This window comes from Accipiter gentilis, chromosome 11, assembly GCF_929443795.1.
Source record: "Accipiter gentilis chromosome 11, bAccGen1.1, whole genome shotgun sequence".
NCBI classification, from domain to species: domain Eukaryota; kingdom Metazoa; phylum Chordata; class Aves; order Accipitriformes; family Accipitridae; genus Astur; species Astur gentilis.
In genome coordinates this window covers 33225255-33246349 of record NC_064890.1, presented here as the reverse complement: position 1 = coordinate 33246349, position 21095 = coordinate 33225255, and the positions used below count along the sequence as shown (strand labels likewise).

Here is a 21095-nt window from a genome sequence, read left to right as displayed (position 1 = left end):
ATTTTAAGCAAGAGGAGGTTACCGCAAACCTTTTGCAAATCTCATCTGTGGCTTAAAACTGAATTTTGTTTTCTCTGGATATAATGCTGCAGCAGCAGTAGTAATCTTCCAAGTCAAACTTTGCCTTTGCTTAAACTCAATCCCCTGGGGTTTTTTTTCCCCTAAGTTTAGGCTGTTAAAAAGCATCATCAGAGACAGGGCAGACTGAGTGTAACTGGAGCATTACTCACGCAACAAAACTGTACTCACAAAGGGTTTGAAATTTGTTTTTAAATACTAGTTTAAATATTAGTTTTAGTTTCTTTACATGGATGCCCCTCTCCTGGTGTGAGTATCCCTTCACATGTGTGTATGTGCGTGGACCATAGTAGAAGAGCCACACAGCTTGCACCATTTTATTTTTTAATCTAAACCAATTTCCAAACCAATTTAGATAAGTTGTGAGGAGTTCTTCAGAGGCAAGGCCTGAGAATGGAGCTCGACACAGATAAGAGTGACATCATTCATCATCTACACAGGCTTTGGCACAATACCTGCCTGAAAAGTCCCTCAATAAGCAAACAGTGCATTAGCACCAGCCCTGCAACACCTTCCCCGTTGCATAATGATGTTTGCGCTGGGGTGTTATTAAAAACCCAGGCAGCGATTCCACCCTGCGTCAGCCTCTGCTACTGGCAAAGCATTGCAGGCGCATGTTGTTGCAACGCATTTTGTTGTGCCTTGTGCAGCCTGGGAAACAGGGTGCTAATTAACCAAGGGTGTCGATGTGGGTAGGAGAGCCACGCTCGCGCCCGTCAGCTGGCGGTTGCAGTGGTATTGTGGGCACCCGGGCGGTTACCTCTGCCCTGTGCGACTGTGGGCTGCATGGAGCCAATTACGATAAAATCAAGATTACTGTCTTCAGAAAAGCCTGTGGGGTTACGAGTTTCCAGATATGGCAACAGACCTGTTGGTTCAGGAGCAAGTCCTAGCCCGATCCAACAAGGAAGGGCATTTTAATGAAACTTTAATTCTTTGCTGCTGAAGCAAAGTAGGATCGCGGTTTTAAAAGGTGTGTTGGTCTTCAACACTGAGAGCGTTAAAAAAAGAAAAGGAAATAAAATAAACCTCTCTTAGACGTTCATTCCCAACACACAGTCGCTGAAGCTGGCCAGTCTCCATGCCTGCGGTAGCTGGTGTAGATCTCCATAGCAAGCTGTCCAGGTGCTGTTGCCTTCCTTGATGCCTGGTTGCTGGATGCCTCGGCAGATCCCTGTGCTATTGTTTGGCAGGTGAAAATAAAAATGGGCCTTTTTTTTTTTAATTATTATTACTTGTCTCGTGCTACTTGATTGTCTCCTGATTTGTTATCTGATGTTAATATTTCCATTGAATGTTTTCCCTTGCTTTCTAAAGTTGTTTGGTGCATTGTCGCTGCTCCATCGACACTGAGGCAGGCAGAGGGCAGACCGGTAGGATCACAGGGAATGCAGCAAAGAGTGGAAACTGAGCACCCTGACTCAGTCACAAACCTGTGGTGGGCAAAAGTTGTCTTACCCATATTTTTTTAACATGTTGCGTTTCATGCGTTTAAGCCCCATAGCTCTCCCCCTCTGTTGCATATCATTTCTTGTCTATTGCCTGCACATCCCCTACAGAGCTGGTTTTCTCTGTGTTTTTAAATGTTATTTAAAAGATCCAGACTTCGGAGCTGTCAGAACTCACGAGGTGCTGCCTCCGTGCCCTTTCTTTGCAGCCTCAAAAAAAAAAAAACCACAGAAAGACGCCAGCCAGCGACACAGTTGAGAGGCCCCGATGCACCAGAAAGGGGACTGGTCTGCCTCTGCTCCCAGCAGCACGTGGCCATCCACTGTTGGTGCCAAACTCCCCCTGTTCGGGTGGGCAGGAGGAATCGGTGCTGAATGGGGAGAGCACAAGGAGGTTTCACCCATGGCTGTAGGCACGGAGCAGCACAGAGAAGGGTGGCTTTGCTCTGGTGGCCCATTAGGGTCCTTCCAGGCTTCAGCTTTGCTTCAAGGGCATCCAGCGTGTCAGGTGTCTCCTAGGGATCATACGTAGTGGTAGAACTGTGCACACAGTTCCCACTTACGAAGCCACCTACTTCCACACTGATGCTCTTAACCTGTGAGAGGAGGCCTAGGGCCAGGTTTGACAAGACATTCAAATATCTGGAGATGCGGGTGGATGTCCACAAGGGTATCTGAATGTGTCGAGGTGAACGTAGTTAAATTTCACTTGTATTGGAGCGTTCTGTAAAGTGGTCTTGGAGGTCAGGCCATTTATGCATCAGCCGAGCAAGACCCCCTTGCCCTTGTGTTTGCAAGGCCCCCAACTCCCTGTTTGCCCAGAAGAGAGAGGGAGCGAAATGGACAGCTGAGCCTGCAGCTCCACGGCAGTCCAGCCTCCTCGGAGCTGGTCCTGGTTTTCCCTTGTGCTAACACCGGCAGATCCAAGGAACTAAACTGGTGTTTTTTCACTGGGTTGGGTTTTCCAGTAGATAGTTCAGACCCTGGTGAAACTGCATCCCTTAGCCTGGCCTCTTCACTCCCTCAAGGGCTCGTAGACCTAGGCCCACTGAAGGTGGAAAGGACCTTGGTGCTGTGAACAGGTCCTAGAGCTCCCTGTGCCGTAGCCTGCAGGCAGGAGCGTACCTGGTCCGGTCGTTGTCCCTCAGGTTCCTGAAGGGCTGGACCTGCCTGCACTAGGTAGGTGGGCTTTGATTTTTGCCTAAATCCTTGGGGAGCAGTTGTAATTCCTGCTTTGTGGGCTCCTCATGTGCGATTGGAAACATGCAAAACCTTTATTGATTGGTTTTGTTTCAAAACACGAAACCTGGTTTATTTTTAATAGGTTTCGCATTGACTTCTCTAGAAGAATTATTACTCAGATATTTTTTTGTTGTTGTTCTAGCTTCCATTCACCTTACTGCGTACTTTCACCTTCAATAGCTGACTTGCGACTTTTTATTTTAAATGAACAGGTGACATGATCCTTAATTAAAACTCTTGCAGTGGAGGTGGTGATCATTAAAGGGTGATGATGTAGAGGATGAACTCTCCTGTTTATCCACAGAACTAATTGGGCTTGAGAGGTGGGTGTTATGCCACTGTCCTACCCAGAGAAGCCGCCTCTGAAGCACAAGAGGTTAATGCATTTTCTGCTCCTTGGTCTCTCTTCTGTGACTGCCAACAAAGGTAGCAATTACCAGTGTTATCTCAGGGGATGTTCCCTGATGTGGATAATTGCAAACTGGGAAACCACACTGATACAGCTGAGGGTATTTCTTACAGGCCAGAAGAACACCCCTGGCCCGGTCAGTAGTACAGGAAAGTTGTTACCTAGGCTAAATTTGTGCTAATACCTTAGGGCAAAAGGACCTATATCCATTACAGGTCCCTTGAAGCATCCGGTTCTTTGAAGGATCAGCTCTACCCAGCCACAGTCAAGAATTTGTAACATGCCTTAAAGGGCAAGTTGGTTTGTGCCTGTCTTTTTTTAGCTTTTTTTTTTTTAAGGCAACTTCTGTAGCATAGTTTATGCTTCAGATAACAAGTAGTTTATGCTTCAGATAACAAGTATGTATGCTGTCGTATTTGTTGTGTAAAAATAAAAAAAATATCATAGCAACACATTTGTTCTTGTGGAAAGTAGCCTGAATCAAAGGAGATAGTTAAGGAATGACTTTCAGAATTTGCGAATGCCTGGGGGGAGTTACGATAGCTGGTTCTTAAGCCTAACATTCAAGGGGATGGTACCATCCAGCATTTGAGCATTGAAATGCAGCAATTCAAGATTTTAAAAAAAAAAAAGAAAAAAAAATTAAAATTATTGACTACTTGAAACAATTGAACAAGGGCTATAGTGGATTTAACAGGAGTTGTAGTGGGTTTTTCATTGCTGGTACTTTTAAATCAAAATCAAATGTTTTGTTCACGCAGACAGTAATTTCAGGAAAAGCGTATGACCACATGAGTTCAGGCTAGAAGATCGCAATGGTTGGTTTTGGCCTGATAACCTGAAAGTGCGTTGCCCAGAACAATATAGTAGTTTCTGTGCTCAAGCCAGAAAAATCTGGGGAAAAAAGAGCAGTGCAGCCAACTATCTCTGTAGGCCCTCAAACACTTCAGTGTCAGGGAAAGTGTTAGCGAGATCGGGGACAGTTTGACTGCCCGGTAGAGTCGGGGAGCGTCTCTTCTTTGGCTTCGGTAGGCTCTAGGTCAGGAAAACGTTGCAAACTCATCTGCGGCAGCTGAGTTGGTTGTGTTGCAGAAGTCCCCAAATGAGATTCCCCTTTTTGCAATGTGCTGTGCAGACGCGGTGAGCCCTCGCTGCGGGGAACTACTGAGAAAAGGTCAGGCACCCCTGGAAAAGGAGTAGACAATATATGCAAATTGTTGGTATTTAATTCAGTCGTGTAGTGGGGAAGAATAAACATTATTCCTGACATTTCCATTTTTGATTAATGATGAATGGAGTTGGCAGATGTTCAGCTGGCCACCAGATGGGGTCTGCTCAGTCCAACAAACAGAATAGAAACAGTCTGGGTCTTGTAAAGCCAGCACTGACAAAAGCTCTGACAAAATCTCTAGTTCATCCAAGTGATAGGCCAACTTTGACCTCAAAACAACTTAGCAGTTTAAGAACGGAGGTGGTACAACCAGCGAAACTGCTTATGGAAGGGAGATGGGGTGTGGAAGGATTGGAGCTGGTTAATTTGCTGGAGTTTAAGCAGGTTTGGGGGTTTGGTTTGGTGGTTTGGGGTTTTTTTTTCCCCTGCTGCAGGAGCTGCAGACTGCAGCTTTGATTTCACGGGGTTGGATCCGTGCGGGACCTCGTTCGTGCGCCCACGGTCGGTTCTGCGAGTGACTGCGAGGTCTCTGGGCACATCTCACGGCAGGGTCGGCTTAGTGATGGGGATCGGCTGGTTTTTCACGTCGTTAACCCAGGATAGGCTTTGCGGCTTGAGATCAGATAAGCCCGGCCTTGGTCCGGATCCATCAGCCTGCCTTTCTGTCTGGCTGCGTCTGGCGATGGTTAATGAGCACGGGGGTGGGGGGAACAGGGATATAGGAGGGGGACAAGGATGGGGACAGGGATTTGGGGGGTGACAGGGATATGGGGGGAGACGGGGATGGGGACAGGGATGCTTCTCTCAGCGCCTTTACCCCTCAGGGCCGGCTCCCCTTCGCACCCCGCGGGCAAAGGCATTCAAATTTGGAAGAGTGAACTTAAAATTCATGCAAATTCCCTTCCTGGAGGGAAGCGATAAGTGTCTGCGAAGTACCCCGTCTCCCCGTCCGCCACGGCAGGGCCCCCCCAGATAAGGGGTTCCCGTGGGGGGGTGTCTTTGCCGCTTTGCCCCCGAGATGCGACCCTTCCTACCTGGGGGTCGGTGGCAGGAGCGGCTCCGTGTGTCCCCCCCCCCCCCGCCTCTTCCTTCCCTCCCCCGCCTCGGGCAGCACTTTGAAGGGAAGATGGCTGCGGGGGGGGCGAAGAGAAATTCCTCCCGGAGGAACGGTGAGGGGCGGACGGCGCTCGGGGGGAGGCAGCTCACACCCCCCACCCCCGGTTTGCAGCCCCGGGGGAGAAGGAGGAGGAGGAGGAGGAGGGCCGGGGGTGGGGGGGCGGCGCAGGTAGCTCTCCCGCCGGGCTCCCAGCAGGCGGGACAGGGCAGGAGGAGCCCCCCCCCCCCCCCCCCAAACACACCCCCTGCTTTTTCCTCTGTGGGGCTGTGCCTGGCGCTGGCCGCTCCTCCGGACCTGCCCGGCAAGGGAAGGGAAGGGAAAGGAGCCGCTTTCCGTGGCGGAGCTGGGAGCTGCGGTCGCCTCAGCGGGTCTGTCCGTCCTTACAGACCCCCCGGGGGAGGACGGACACGGGGGGGGGGGGACACGGGGAAAGGGTCTGGGTTGAAAAGAGCCGGAGCGCGGGGTCGGGTCTGCAGCGGGGATCGCCTCTCCTGAGCCGCTTCTCCCGGCTCCGCCGCCGTTCCGGTGCTGTCAAGAGGTAATTTAATTTGGGGGGGGTCCTGCTTTTCGCCGGAGCGGCTGGGTGGGGGACGGGGTATCTTCGGAACCGGGGGTGGGGGGGGGGGGGGGTGCTGCGGGAGCCTCTGACCCACCGTCACGTCCTTGAAACTTGGGCGGGATGGGAAATATCACCCCCCAGCCATCCCTGAGGGAGCTCTGCCTGCTGGAGAAGAAGGCATCGTCCCGGCCGGTCTGTCAGGATAAGCTGGGCTGTGCGCGGGATTTCGTTAGGTTTTTTCGTTGGTTTTGGGGGTTTTGGTTTTTTTGGTTTTTTTTACAACTCCAGTCTTGTGACTTATTGAACACTTTCTTGAAGTGTTTTCTCTGGAAAGTCGTCTCAAATGAGGGCTGTGAGCCCTAACAAAGAAGGGTGTTGTTCGGGAGCCAACAGGTGACGGGGTGAAACCTGAGTATATGTGTACATTGGAGTAAAGTCTGGCTGCTGTTTAAAATAGAATTAAAAAAAAAAAAAAAATCAATGGGAGACTGTAAAAGGCAAGATTTCTTTCTTTCTAAATCTGTACACCCTCTTAAGGAGAGGAGGGGGGGGAAGCATCCGTGAGAATACCGCTTCCTCGGCGAGAGGTTTGGTTTTTGCCGAACTGCAGCCTGTGGTCGTGTTCTGCGCAGCGCCGAGCGTAAGACATCCAAATCCGAGGTGTTGGCGTGGGGCGATGCTTTTGTCACCGTGCTTCCTCCTTTTGTTAACGCAGGTAGCCTGCCTTTGCAGTATGGCTCGTCCAAGGAAAACATCCCGAGAAGGATCGTCCGGCTTCCAGTTGGGAAAGTGATCTTTGCACTAGGATGCTAGAGGAGGAAAGCAGTTCGTTCTTCTGGCGGTGCTTGTGGGCTGGCCAATGGAAGGGGAAAACAGTCCTTGCTTCTAGGGTCCGTCTAAAGGCCTGCTGAATGAACAAGTACGCAGGCTTCATTCCTTTCCCCGCTGCTCTGGATAGCTCGTTACTGGAAGGACCCAACAGCTGAAGCGGTCGCTGTGGGCTGGTGCCCACACAAATTCTGCTCGTCGACTGCAGATCCAGATTTCCCAAGTACAGAGCTGTCCGTAAATAGGTTATTTGTACTGTAGCTAGGGAATGGGGCTTTCTGATCATTCCCGTAAGATGTATTGGAAATGGTTTTTAAATTATTAATAGTTATTTTGTGGTGGTTTATTGCCGCTGTATTACACCCTCGCTCTTCTAATGCAGTTATCGTGCACCAGGGATTAAATAAGCAGGTGAATGGGCTGGCCATGCTAATCTTAACTCATTCGGCTTTCATTGTGAATGGATGCATGTGATATGCATCTTGTATCCCCTATAGCCTTGTTAACAAGCCTTCTAACAAAAAAGTTGTTAAACAATTTGCCCTGCAGGACAGAGTAAAACAGCAGGGGATGGGCAAGGAGATGTTTGTCTAACTGTGCTCACAAATCACGACCTCTTCTATCTGGTCAGGGGTGAACATAATCAGTGAGCTGGAAATCCTAGCACGGGGATAACCTTCATATGGGGTTCAGCAACAGCTTTGCTCCAAGTCTGATACCCTAATGTTTTGTGTACCAATAGGTTTGTTGTAATTAGGAGTGTAGTTTGTCTTTGCTTTTAAGAACGCTGTCAGAATACGGTTGTTTTAATACATCAGTGGAAAAAAGGTATTAATTGCTTTTCTTTTGAAATGAAATTTAGCTGTTTAATTCAATTATGTTATTCATACTTGTCAAGCTGTCAGTGAAATACCTCCTTGTAGGCTATGAAGCTTTTTTTGAGAGGCAGTATTTGAACAGAGCCAAAACCTCAAAACGTTCCACAGACTTTTAAGAAAGCAAAACAAAACATCCTAGCTGTGTTTTGTAGATGTCGTGGCAGGAGTAGAAGGACCACCTTTCTACTCATCCCTCGGAAAGCATTTATTTTTTCAGCTGTTGTTTATATTCATTTGAATCCTCCTTAGGATGTAATCATTTTAAACAGATCACTTTGAAGGATGAGTGTGGTGGGGGGCAGGGAGGAAGAACCCTGTAGTTTTAAAATGCAAACCAAATTACACTTGAGCAGGAGAGGAAGGAGAACTCCTAAACAAGCAATTGCTAAAACAGTTCTGCAGCAAGCCTGCTGTTAAGCTGGGCTGTTTTAGAAACCTCACTGTCAGCAACACCACGATATTTGTGACATGACCATAATGATATATGGTGCGCTGTCAGTCATTTTATAGCTGGCTTACCATTAGCTCTATGGTAGTGTTTTTCTTTTAAAGTGAATGCTGTCCTTTGAGTAATCTTGGTTCATTGAGATTTAGGAACCTCGCTTTAAACATTTCCAATCGCCTTATCTGGGGAGGAGCACCCTGACTGTAAAGTTGCATTTAACAGTTGGAGGGGAGGTGTATTTTTCCTTTATTCTCTACCAGCCAGCCATACTTTCAACCTGCCCTGTGTCACTGGGAAGTGGGCCTGTGGGTCTGTGGTTTTCTCTTGCTGGACCTGGACTGTGTTCTGTCTGAAATGGATGGGTCAGAGGTGACTTGGGCAGGATCCATCTCCGTGGAAAAGCAGCGTGGTCTTTCTCTCATACCAATGCCTTGTCTTCCTTTGGAATTAGGCAACGCTCTCGCACTTACGTACATTCGCTATACTTGAAATCCCAGTGTTACCCAGCGCTGCTTTTTGCCATGTAGAAGTAGCACGTAACCTTAGTGTTCAAAAATCCTCAGAAAGGTTAACAAGTCTTCATGCATTCAGATTCTGGGTTTTTTTCCTTGTCTTTCAAGAGAAGAAAGTAAGTCAGAGAAGTTAATCTTTGATCTTACAGAGACAGGTTTTTGAACAATCAATACGAAGAAACAATTACTGAATTACCTTTGTGCTTGTGAGCGGTGGGTGTCGTGTAAGCAAGCCGGGGGTACAGCCTGCTCGAGTGCCGGGGGACTGGCAGTGCTTGAACCTGTCCCTTTGCCTGAATTACATTTCAGATCTGCTTTCTGTGGTGTGGCTGAGGTCAGGCTGCCTAATGAAGTGTTGGTGAAGGTGTTTCACCTAGTGACTGCTTTTATTCCTGGGTTATTGGGCAGGAGTCAGTTCTTGAAAAGTGATAATTTGACCAACACAAGTTCTCATGTTGTAGTGCTGTAAGAATTGGAAATAGCAGCTTAGGTGTCAGTGAGTGGCATATTATTGTAAACCAGGTATCTAGCCCTTTCTGAAGGGAAATTGTAAAACAGTTCATCTGCTGCTAAGATCATCTTGGGTTTCTCAGTGCTACTCGTAGTGATTTTACATTTAAGAATTGGTTATAGATGATGCGGGACACAAGCTGCCAACCTGAGCATCCCCATCCATCTGCAACAGTGAGCACTGTTGCCTTTTTTTGCTAGAGCAAGTTCTTAACTGTGTCACGGTATTCCTCTGTCCCTCCTTCCTCATACCCCAGTTTTACACAAGCAATAACAGAAACATAGCTGATGCTTGACTTCATTTCTACTAGTACGTGGAGAAGGGAAACAGTTTTGTATCACTTGTCTTATCATTTTTCTCTGAAGGAAACTAATTCAAGGGATCTAGTATGTACTGGGATGTCTGTCTTTCTATTTTAAATATATAGGATTGAGCTTTTAGGATTGAGTTTGGTTTTTCTCACCTTCCTTGGCAGAGATTGTGACATGGTGATGCTAAGCTCTGAAGCTGTTTTGCTAACCTTCAGTTGTTCAGCTAGAGTAAGATTTCAGAAATTTGCCTGACAGCTCACAAGCTTTGTAGACATAGCCTGTTCTCAAAGGGGAGGTTGGCAGGTTTGCTTGCCCCATCAAGTATTAAATGAATCTTTTACTACAGTGCAGCTATGCAGTGTAATAGAAGTGTGTTGGCATCTTAGCAGTGCACCAGAAACAGTGCATATGTTTTTGAACCAGAAGTTTTGGGAGTAAAGTTAACAAGCTAATTTTTTGGAGCACTAGCCCAGCGGAAGAGTTAAGTAATCCCATCTCTTTTTATTGGGTGTGAGAATGTATAGACGTATTGAAAATGGTGATTGATAGACTGTGTAATACTGAATATCGTCATTTCATTGAGTTTGTAGCTTTGGATGCATGTGGCCACTTTTTATGGAGCAGGTTTGGGTTTACATACTGAATCAACAGAGCCTGGCACTAACCAGTGCCTCATGCTTGAAGGAAGAGAAACTCATGTTGAGTAACTAGCAGAATACTTGGGTATGCGGTCTTAAATCTTTCTACCACCTGTGACCTAGCAGCAACTTATTTTCTCTAATATGGTGGTGATGAGACTGGCAATGTAATGTGGGACCCACCGGAAGTTTTTAGATTGCTCTCCCCTTTAAGAGCCACCAGCAAGGTTATATGTCAAGGAGATTAAAATTTTCTACAGCTCGGTTCTAGTACTGAAGAAATGGCATCTGTGTTTAGATGCATAGGTGAAAGAATTGCCAAAAATGGGGAAGGCACAGCTGGTGTGTAACGTGGTACTGTAAAAGCAAGCTTGTTTCTAACCCCAGTGGTCAGGATGTCTATCGTGGTAGGGTACATCCTCTTTGCTTTTCATTATCTGTATTTCACTGAAATTCCTGGTCTGAATTTCCTAAGAACTTCTGCTAGAATTAATGTAAGAAGATACTTATCTTAATAAGCTTTCTACTGCTACAGATGTTGGTGAGAGCCGCCTTTGCCAGTTGTGACTCAAAATGATCCCACTGATATTAAGCTTTGCAGGCTTCATGAATCAACAGAAGCATCTCCCTGTAGGGTTTTAAATTAACAGAACAATCATGATGTATTTTACAGAGCCTAATCTGGCCTAATTGGCTTTCAGATATTTAACTGGACCAACGCCCTTCCGCTCCAATACAGCTAAAACAGAGTTCTCAGAGGAATCCAGCAGACGCTCACTGCTCTATGCCTACCTTGTGAAAAACAGGATGCTACTTGCACAACCGTCTTTTCGCAACAATTTCTTTAGTTTTTGACAAGCGGTTGTCATGTCTTTTGTGTTACTAGATTGGTGGTAGTAATGACTTCTGGAAGAGCTCCTGTTGAGCTTAAGAGCTCATTCCTTTTGTTGGTATCTGCTCAATGAGTCTTTCCTAGGTACACCTACATATAACCTGTGATGTGAAACAAGCAGAAGCGTAAAAGATGACAAGCGTTAATATTGAAATACATTGTGGTTGCCAAATGTGGTAGTGTGTGTCTAGTTTTCTTTTTCTTGAGTAGTTTTATTTTTATAGCTCTCTTAAGCACTTTTGAATTGCTTGTAGCAAGTTGTAATGATGCTTCAATCATTTATTGTTCTGGGCAACACAAGGAATACTGAACTGTTGTAAGATCATTTACACTGATAATTAGCTGTTGCATGTTCAGGTGTATTAAAGCTCTGCTAATCTCTTTCTCCAGATCAATTGCTTGATGAGGTGCAGCTGAAATATTTAACGCTTCACACTTATGCCACTGGAGATGGAGCCCAAAGCCAACAATCTCGTTTTCGGGTGTCAGCGAAGCTCAACATCGGACGATGACTCTGGCTGTGCCTTGGAAGAATATGCCTGGGTACCCCCAGGCCTCAGACCAGAGCAGGTATCAACTGTGCTTCTGCGTTTTTAAAATAAGCCTTGTAAGGACTGTCTAAGGGAGTGATACACTGCCTCTACAAGTCTAATTAAATTCTTATAATGTAGAAAACTTAAATTTGTCTAGAACTCTTCTTGTTTTGTTTCCTATTCTAATGAGGCTGTGTTTAGAGAGCTTAAAATCCTCAACACCGAGGAGTTTTAGGTTCCAAAAAAAAGGTTCCCAGTCAATATTTTTCAATGAATGTGTGCCACAGAGGTATGTATTGTCAGGTCTAAAAGCAGCTTAGAAATTTGCTTTCTCTTTGAAATATGTTACTAGGTTAAATTAAAGCTCATAGCATACCTTGTGGCATTGTGCTACTTGTACAAGTGCAGTGAGGTACTGGCCAAGTCTTTAAATAATTAGGCATTTGACATCTAGAACATGTATGTTACTACAGCGCACATAAACGCAAGTGTTCTGTCACTGTGACAAGTAGTAATATATTTTACACTTGTTTAAATAGTTGTATGCCTGCCATTTGTTCGTGCCAGGATTTTTCTTGTATGATCTCTGGAGCTGAAACTCATGGGTTGGTTGGGCTGTTCCTTCCCCTCTCCTCTTCCTTCTTTATAACATCACGGTAATGGAAATAAAAGTGAAATTACTGATGAGCAAGTTGCTGTGGGAGATCAAAATGAACCTCTCATGGTATTCATTTACTTGATAATATTGCTTGATTTATTGCTATATTTACTTGATGATTGTGCTGAAGCTGTGTACTCAGTAATATCCAGATCTCAGACTTGAGTGTTAAATGGACAGAGTGGCTTTGTAGCATCTGCTAACAGAGGCAGAGCAAACCTCCTTCAGCTGGCAAGCTAATACAGTCCATAGTTATAAAGGTGCAGAAGATGTCTCCTTTTTGCTATGCAGAGATTTTCTTAATCATGAATAAAGTAACAAGTCAGCAGGAATGGCAAATAATGCGCTATTTTTAGGGAAACTCTTTTTATTGCTTACCTAAGCATATATAAGAATCCTGATGAATCAGACCTTAAGGCAAACAGCAAGCTAACGTTCTGCCAGCACAATTAAATGCCCTAAAATATCCTCATAATCCAGCTAGCTTAAACTCACTAAAGATTTTTTTTCCCAAGAAGAATGACTTATTTTGAGAACAGTGCAATAAACTTGAGAAACGGGCGTAAAGTACCTTTTAAAGCTTCACTTCTTACTGCACGTTGTTATCTTTTCCTGCAGCTTCTTGAAATACAGTCAGTAGTAAGTGAGCTTACAGTAGACTTCTGATGTTTAAATTCTGGTTAAATGAAGACCAAGTCATGTTTCGTACAACCTTTCTCATATAATTTTGATTGCTTCCTGAGTCAAGTGACTGATTACTGCTTCTTTTTCATCAGTCTTGCACAGTAATAAGCTGTTGACCTGAGCGTTATTTCAATCTGGATGGCAAGTAATATTTTTGCCAATAGTCAGCTCTTATTTACAGCCCCAGGCCTCGTGACAAGCTGGAAACTGCATAGGAAAAACAATAAATCTGTAGCTGTTCCACAAAAATATTTTTTGCCATTGGGCTTTGTCATAGTGTTCATTACAGCTTTCCTGTCATAATTTTCTTCTGAAAAAAAAAAAAAAAAAAGAGTGAAGATTGTTAGGTGTGTACACCTAATATTGATTTCTTTATCAAAAACATGCAGCCTGTGAAAATTTTGTAGTTAATTTGCATCTGATTGAAATGTGGCTGGATCCAGCCTCCTCCCAAGGGAAGGATGTTTCCACCTTCTTACCAAAGCCCACATGGAAGCAATGAAAGCTGATGCTTTGGGTGAACCTGATCAGCAGGAGACTACAAAACAGCTTTTGTCTCAACAATGTGTAAAATGCAGAGAGCAAATTAAATTTGTTTATATAGTGGCTGTTTTCTGGAAAGCTTCATGCCTTGTGTGGTAAATTGCAGAGGGGAAACTTGGAATTTCCACCGGGTTGTTGACCAGCCCTGAAGGGGGTGGGAATAATGAGAACATTAAATGTGCATAATTTATGATACCCCCCTAATTGTCACTGCAAATTGCATTCCAGAAAAGCAATTCAGCAGCTGGGTGCTAGTTTTATCAGAGACAATTCAGGTTTGCTGAGCTGGTTCATCTGGGTCTCGTATTTCCAGCAGAAACCCTGTCACAGGTCTAATGTAGCGTAACCTTCTTCCTTCTTCATAAACGAGACCCGAGATAAAACAGTAGCTGAAGGACGGTTGTGGTGCTTGGGTGATGCGTGTCCCTCGGTCTGAACTCTGCGTTCCTCCTGGTCAGGTCCAGCTGTATTTCGCCTGCTTGCCAGAGGAGAAGGTCCCTTACGTTAACAGCCCTGGAGAGAAACACCGAATTAAACAACTTCTCTATCAGCTGCCACCCCATGATAATGAGGTAAATACACAATTTAGGATGCACCATCAGGGCTTAGGTCTCCCTGGCGGCTTTTACGTGGAGAATTGCCTACCCGTGTATTTATTACAGGCCTAAACCGTGGCATCTGACCTATAAAGCAGCACGGTGTGTACACTGAGTCCATTGTTTAGCTGTCCGGTTGGCTTGTGTGCAGATAAGAGCTGTCTGGAAGGACACTGCCTTTGCTTGTTAGGGAGGCTGGTGTCACTGCAATAAACTTAACACAAGTTGGTTTTATAGTGTTTGCAGCCACCCACCAATTACCAGGAACCTACAAATTCCTGGAATTGCATTGTAGCACACAAAAAGGATGCTTTGTGATAGTAAAAGGTTTGCATCTCAGATATGCAGTGTAATTTGGAGTAGAAGTGGAAATAACAAACAAGCTCTTTGTAAGGGAAGGGGGCGGGGGTGTCAATACTTAAGATCTTGTGTATACTGCAATACTTAGTTGTGGGCACTTAACCATAAATATAAAGGACAACGTTATGGCTGATTTAGGACCGTTCCATTATTTTAGGATGGCAGCAGGTTTTGGTTTGGCTTTTTAAAATCTTATGTCTTGCCTAGACAACTTCTTAGTTTGGTATGGTGGGTTTTTTTATCCTGTAATGCAAAATCTCTCTCCGTGCTACTTTTGTATTATGCCATATTAGCTAATCGTTAAGATGGTAGAGAAGACAAGATGGAAAAGTTTAATGATTGCCAGCACACCTGATGAATTTCTTGCATATATGCACTTATTAATCTATTACTTTAAAAGCTCAGTATCTAAAGTAAGTTCTCCTGCATTTTCACTGGAAGGTGAGATACTGCCAGTCTTTAAGTGAAGAAGAAAAGAAGGAACTGCAGATGTTCAGTTCTCAGCGCAAAAAGGAGGCACTCGGCCGGGGCACTATTAAACTACTCTCAAGAGCAGTGATGCATGCAGTTTGTGAACAGGTAATACTACTGGTGCCACAAGCCAGCTAGGGGGCTGAATAATGTAAAACTTGCAGTATCTCTAGATTATGTGTAAGCTTATCTCTGCTATGTTGGAACACCAAAAAAAAAAAAAAAAAGTATTTTTGAAAATGCATGTAAATAGAAAGAAGGTAGTGCTTGCTTAAGCAAAACACAACCTTTGATACAGGGAATGAACTGAAGCTTTGATATATTTCCTACCCAAAACCCCCTGTTGCTGACTCATACTAAAGTAATGACAGGTCAAAACCAGGCATATGCTTAAAAAGTGTTATTATGTATAAAATAAACTTGTATTCACAAAGGGTTTGTCTAGACCAGAATTGAGAATAATTTTTTCCCTCTTGTCAGAATTTTGGGATAAAACCTGCATATTGGGTTTGGTGTTTTAATTTAGTTTAAATGCTAGAAGGTAGTAGTTTGGGATGGGAAGTGTGTTCACTTTCTGGTTTTGTTCCTAGTGTGGTACAAAAGTAAACGGCGGTGAAGTTGCAGTTTTTGCCTCAAGAGCTGGGCCTGGTGTGTGCTGGCATCCCTCATGTTTTGTGTGCTTCACGTGTAACGAGCTGCTCGTTGACCTTATCTACTTCTACCAAGATGGGAAAATTCACTGTGGCAGGCACCACGCTGAACTTCTCAAACCTCGATGTTCAGCCTGCGATGAGGTAAATAATTCACATTTTACAGCCAATCTGCACTCCTGTTGTTAACAAACTGCATCACTTGGGCAATTACTAACTTCAGCTGCATTCATTTAGGAAGTCAGGACTCTGCTACATAGATATGTTTGAAGGCTGAGGTGTTTCATTTCTTGTCAAATTGGCAATATTACAAGCAATGTGACGGTATTTAGAAAGCACGTGCCTGTTTGTATTTAGACCTGAATCTTGTAGATTGAATTAGAAAAAGGATCTGTACAAGTACTCCAAAATATCATCCTGAGAGCAGCTTCTTTAATGGTTGAGTTCTTATGTTATCTTTTTAAAGAAAAAAAACCACACACATTTTTTCTTTTTTGTTTTGTTTTTGGGTTTTTTTTTGTTACAGAAAAGGTCAGAATGCTGCAGTTGCTGTGGGACAGTGTTGTTTCTATCTTTGTATTCAAAAGGCAGCTAAATAAAAATAAATTTAGCATGCGAACTGCACAATTAGGGTATTTTGTATGCTTCAACTCCCCAGGTGAGGTTTTGGCCACTTAACTAAGTTTACTTTTTATCTCTGAAAAGATCATTTTTGCTGATGAGTGTACAGAAGCTGAGGGTCGCCACTGGCACATGAAGCACTTCTGTTGCCTCGAGTGTGAAACAATCCTGGGTGGACAGAGATATATCATGAAGGATGGGCGACCGTTCTGCTGTAACTGTTTCGAATCTCTCTATGCGGAATATTGTGAGACCTGTGGGGAACACATTGGTAAGTTTGTCCTTTTAAAGCATTAAACTTATATATAAGGGAAAGCCAATTTATGAAATTATTTCACGTTCCAGAAGTGTGGATTCTTCAAGTGATTTTTTTGAGAAACCCAAAGCATTGGTTTTTCTCCCTTTCCAGGTGTTGACCATGCTCAGATGACCTATGATGGACAGCACTGGCATGCGACAGAGACTTGCTTTTCTTGTGCTCAGTGCAAGACCTCTTTGCTTGGCTGCCCTTTCCTTCCAAAGCAAGGGCAGATTTACTGTTCAAAAACCTGCAGCTTGGGAGAGGATGTTCATGCCTCCGACTCTTCCGATTCTGCATTTCAGTCTGCTCGATCTAGAGATTCCAGGAGGAGCGTTCGCATGGGAAAAAGCAGCCGGTCAGCTGACCAGTGCCGCCAGTCTCTCCTCCTCTCACCTGCCCTCAATTACAAATTTCCTGGCCTTTCAGGCAATGCTGACGATACTCTTTCTCGTAAGCTGGATGACTTAAGCCTTTCAAGGGAAGAGGCAAGCTTTGTTAACGAAGACTTCTGGAAAGGAAGAGTAGAGCAGGAAATGCCTGAAGACCCTGAAGAATGGGCTGAGCACGAAGACTACATGACTCAACTTCTTCTGAAGTTTGGTGATAAAAGCCTCTTCCAGCAGCCTGCTGAAGTAGACATTAGATCAAGCGAACACTGGATTTCTGACAGCATGGTCAAGAGCAAGTTGGACTTGAAAAAAAATAATCCAAGCCTAGCAAGTAAGAAATATCAGTCAGACATGTACTGGGCTCAGTCACAAGATGGCTTGGGTGACTCTGCCTATGGCAGCCACCCAGGCCCTGCCAGCAGCAGGAAAATCCAGGAGCTAGACATGGAACACGGGGCGTCAGGATACAAACATGACCAAACTCCGTGGTATGGAGGTTCGCTTGAATGTTTGTCTGACCTGAAACAGCAAGAGCAAAGTGTTCGAGACTCAATGGATTCTTTGGCTTTGTCCAACATAACAGGTAATGGGGGAAAAATTGACTGCTTTTGATGGAGGGGTCCACCAAAGCATGCGTGTTGGAGTATTTTGAACTTTTTGTGTCTAATTTCTAAAAAGCTTTAGTAGCAAGAGATGCATGTAAAGTAGGCAATAGCTTTATCAAGCAAGATTACATTTCTGCTACTCAAATTCTATTTAAATTCTTCTCCTTTCCTTCTGAATTCCCTTTCCTTTGCTTGTAACAAAAAAAAAAATCCATAATGTTAAACAGAGTAAGAATGGTCTTGAACTATCCATTTGTTACATACAAACCACCGCTTTAAGCAAATGAAGATGATTTTTTTTCCATACCTTAAGTACAAGAAGTTGCATTACATACTAGGATAATATTAAAGATAATCTGCAAAACACTTTAGGTAATTTCCTGATTTGCTTGTAAAAATATGTAGAAAATCTGAAAGGATCATAAACTTCTTAGCCTTAGGAAATGAGGTTTATGAGATTATCTTTCTCCATTGACTAAGGAGAAACTGATAATCCACTTTTGTGAACCTCCTTGTCAAACGTGATTGAAATTACCCAAAGGGATAAAAGTCAGATATGCCAAGTGTGTGCATGCGTGCGTGCGTGTGTGTGTGTTAACCTTCCTTTCCTATTTCCCTACAAAAAAACCCAAACCTGGGAGTTACGTATGAGAGACCCATTTTAAAAGTTGTCCTATCGTCATCTCCATTCCTTTCTTTCTGTAACCTGAATTATTGTAGCTACTCGTGTAGCTCAGGCCTGACCCCATGCTGCATTGTGCAAGCAGTAATCAAGGAACTAATGAGGGGAGTTTGGCTCAGGGGGCACAGGAGGAGGAGGAACTAGAGGTATTGCACCTGGGAAGGTTACAGGGCAGAGGACATTTCTGTTGTGGGAGTGAAGGGTCATCGGACACAAACCGGGAGTAAACCAGGCGAGCTTACTGCTGATGATTTTTGGAGGGTAAGGATCCTTCTTTGCAAGGCAGTTAAGCCTAGCTTTCCTGTAGCAACAGCTGGAATACTGAATTAAGTGATACCAGAAACATGAAATATTTAGCCTTAAAAATGGCAAGCATGGACTGTAGAATAATTTAAAGTAATTCTTTTTTCTTAAAGGGTTAGCTGTATGCGTTTACAATTTTTAAACTAAATTTCTTCCGCTCTTGATGTCCTAATGTTATCTAAATCTTTGGTAATCAGAGCTAATACTTAAACATTTTAAGTCAAAACAAAGCTTGTTCTTCTGTGAAGCTAGTCTTTTTGGTAATATTTCCAAAAACCACTAATAAGGTCTGCTTTACTGAAAAGTGTTTACTATTTTGTTACAATACTTATCTCTCTGATGGTCCTCTCATTTTCTTTTCCTCCTGTCTCCATTCCCCCCGCAGGGGCTTCAATGGATGGAGAAGGCAAGCCACGGCCATCTCTCTACTCTTTGCAAACTTTCCAAGAACTGGAGGTAGAGGACTGTGAGAAAATGAGCAACATGGGAACTCTGAATTCTTCAATGCTCCACCGGAGCACAGAGTCCTTGAAGAGCCTGAGCTCAGAGTTGTGTCAGGAAAAGGTCTTGCCAGAGGAAAAGCCAGTGCATATGCCTGTACTGAGAAGATCTAAATCCCAGTCTAGACCGCAGCAAGTGAAGTTTTCGGATGATGTTATTGATAATGGAAGTTACGAGAATGTTGAAATACGTCAGCCTCCAATGAGTGAAAGGACACGTAGGCGTGTTTACCATTTTGAAGAGCGTGGAAATCGGCCTTCTCATCATCGTAGAAGAAGTAGGAAGTCTCGTTCAGATAATGCACTTAACTTGGCCACAGAAAGAAGATGCTCTCCAAGAGAGAGATTTCGTTATTACTCCCCTCAGGATCATGAAAAATTTATTCAAAACAGAAGCTCACGTGAGATTCGAGCATATATTCAAAATGCGGAGCTGTACGGACAATATGCCCATACTAGATCTGATTATGCACTGCGGAATCAGGTGGTTGATAAATTTTTTGGATTGTACGGTGACGAAGATGACTCCTGGTGTTCAACTTCATCCTCGTCATCTGATTCTGAAGAGGAAGGATATTTTCTGGGACAGCCAATTCCACAGCCACGATCACTGAGATATCCGTACTATACAGATGACCTTTCTGGTCCAACTACTGCGTTATCTAGTTCTCAGTTTGGACAAAGGACAACCAAATCAAAGAAGAAGAGGGGACACAAAGGAAAAAATTGCATCATTTCTTAATTTGTTTTTAACAGTTGGGAAGACCAGTCAACGCTGTAGCTCCAGTCTGAACCACATCTTTTTATATTAATAGTTGTACTTAGGCAAGTTGCTAAGGTTCTTAATGCTTTGCCAGTGTAAATTATAACCCTGCCAGAGTTTACATTGTACAAGTAACATTCAGAAATGTCACCATGCCGAATGATGATCTGCTCAGATATTGCTAGGTTTACATACTATGTTTCAGCTGTCAAAATACTGTTATTGCAGTTCTCGATACAGACGTTTTGTAGACATTTTATGCTCGCTATTCACCTATGTTGAATTATCTGAGAGAGGGGATTCAACAAAGATCAATAAATACAATTGTCAGTCCTGTGCTGTAGCTATACCCACGCAGGGTGATCTTTGACTTTTTTCCTCTTAACCACCAAGAAAAAGAAGGCTCTGTACTGTGCCCTTTCTTCATTGATAAAGCTCACTCTTCCTCTTTGAAGTTTCCTTACAAAAACTGGATTTTTTATTTTTTTTTTATTTTTTTTTTAATTTGGGAAAACGCTCCTTTTCCAAAGAGTCCACTGTTAAGGAGGCAAAAATCAGAATGTGGGAGCTGAAATGCTTGAGGCCTTGATGTATCCTAAAGCAGCTGTAAATGGTTTATATGTTTAACTTTCATGTTTTTCCTTCCGCAGCTTTTTAAGAATGCCATCCCTCTGTAAGGGTTGGGGTTTTTTTTTCTGCCTGTTTAAAGGAAGATATTAATTCAGCTGCTGGAATTGGATTTAGCTGCCAATGAGGGATGATGGTTTTTAGGCCGTGCCCCCCGCCCCCCAGCAGTGAAAGAGAGAGAGGTACAACTGCTGGAGTCCTTTGCTCAGGCATGTAACCCCATTTAAGTCAATGAATCTACTTACGTAACAAATACTTTCATAAGGGCTTAAAGGATTAGGCTCCAGAATTGTGTCTTTTCAAATGCATTATCCAGGTTTTAAAATGTATTAGCTGCAATTCTAAATCAAAAAACATTGATATTTATAATGTAGTATTTCATAGGCTTAAATGTATTCATAATTTAACAGTGCAAATACTAATGTACATATTGTACAGTTAAAATTTTAAAAGCTGAATATTTTTATATCCCTGAATTTGAAGAAGTTTGTTACAATATCAAACTAGATTTGTTAGGGATTTAACAGCAGCATTATGGATGAAATATTGCTTGTATTTTAGTCAGGGGTTTTAAGTTGAAAAATATTGAAAAATGTTTAGTGCAAAAACCAGCTTAATTTTGTCTACTAGATATTAAAAGCTCTGTATGCATGGTGGGGCTATGTAAATACTCTCTAAACTATGGCCCTCTTAATCTTGCAAGTGTTATTTATGGGTCAAGCAAAATGTAAACTATATAAATGTAAAAACCACACAAGCCTGGAATATAT

The 21095-nt window shown here is 43.6% G+C and overlaps 1 protein-coding gene across 3 annotated transcripts in view; it reads left to right on the top strand.

The window, feature by feature from the left end:
• PRICKLE1 (prickle planar cell polarity protein 1) overlaps nt 1-21095 on the top strand; it is a 65867-nt gene extending 44772 nt beyond the window's left edge. Inside the window, exons 1-9 of one of the 3 annotated variants that reach the window (XM_049814326.1) lie at nt 5926-6003; nt 6740-6943; nt 11430-11609; nt 13916-14029; nt 14855-14992; nt 15475-15678; nt 16240-16426; nt 16565-17428; nt 18821-21095. In XM_049814326.1, the coding sequence (XP_049670283.1) occupies nt 11478-11609; nt 13916-14029; nt 14855-14992; nt 15475-15678; nt 16240-16426; nt 16565-17428; nt 18821-19677 (2496 nt within the window). In that variant the 5' untranslated portion in view covers nt 5926-6003; nt 6740-6943; nt 11430-11477 and the 3' untranslated portion in view covers nt 19678-21095. Of the gene's footprint in view, nt 1-5890; nt 6004-6739; nt 6944-11429; nt 11610-13915; nt 14030-14854; nt 14993-15474; nt 15679-16239; nt 16427-16564; nt 17429-18820 lie in introns of those variants that run through there. The other 2 variants (XM_049814328.1, XM_049814327.1) reach the window with 2 other exon arrangements.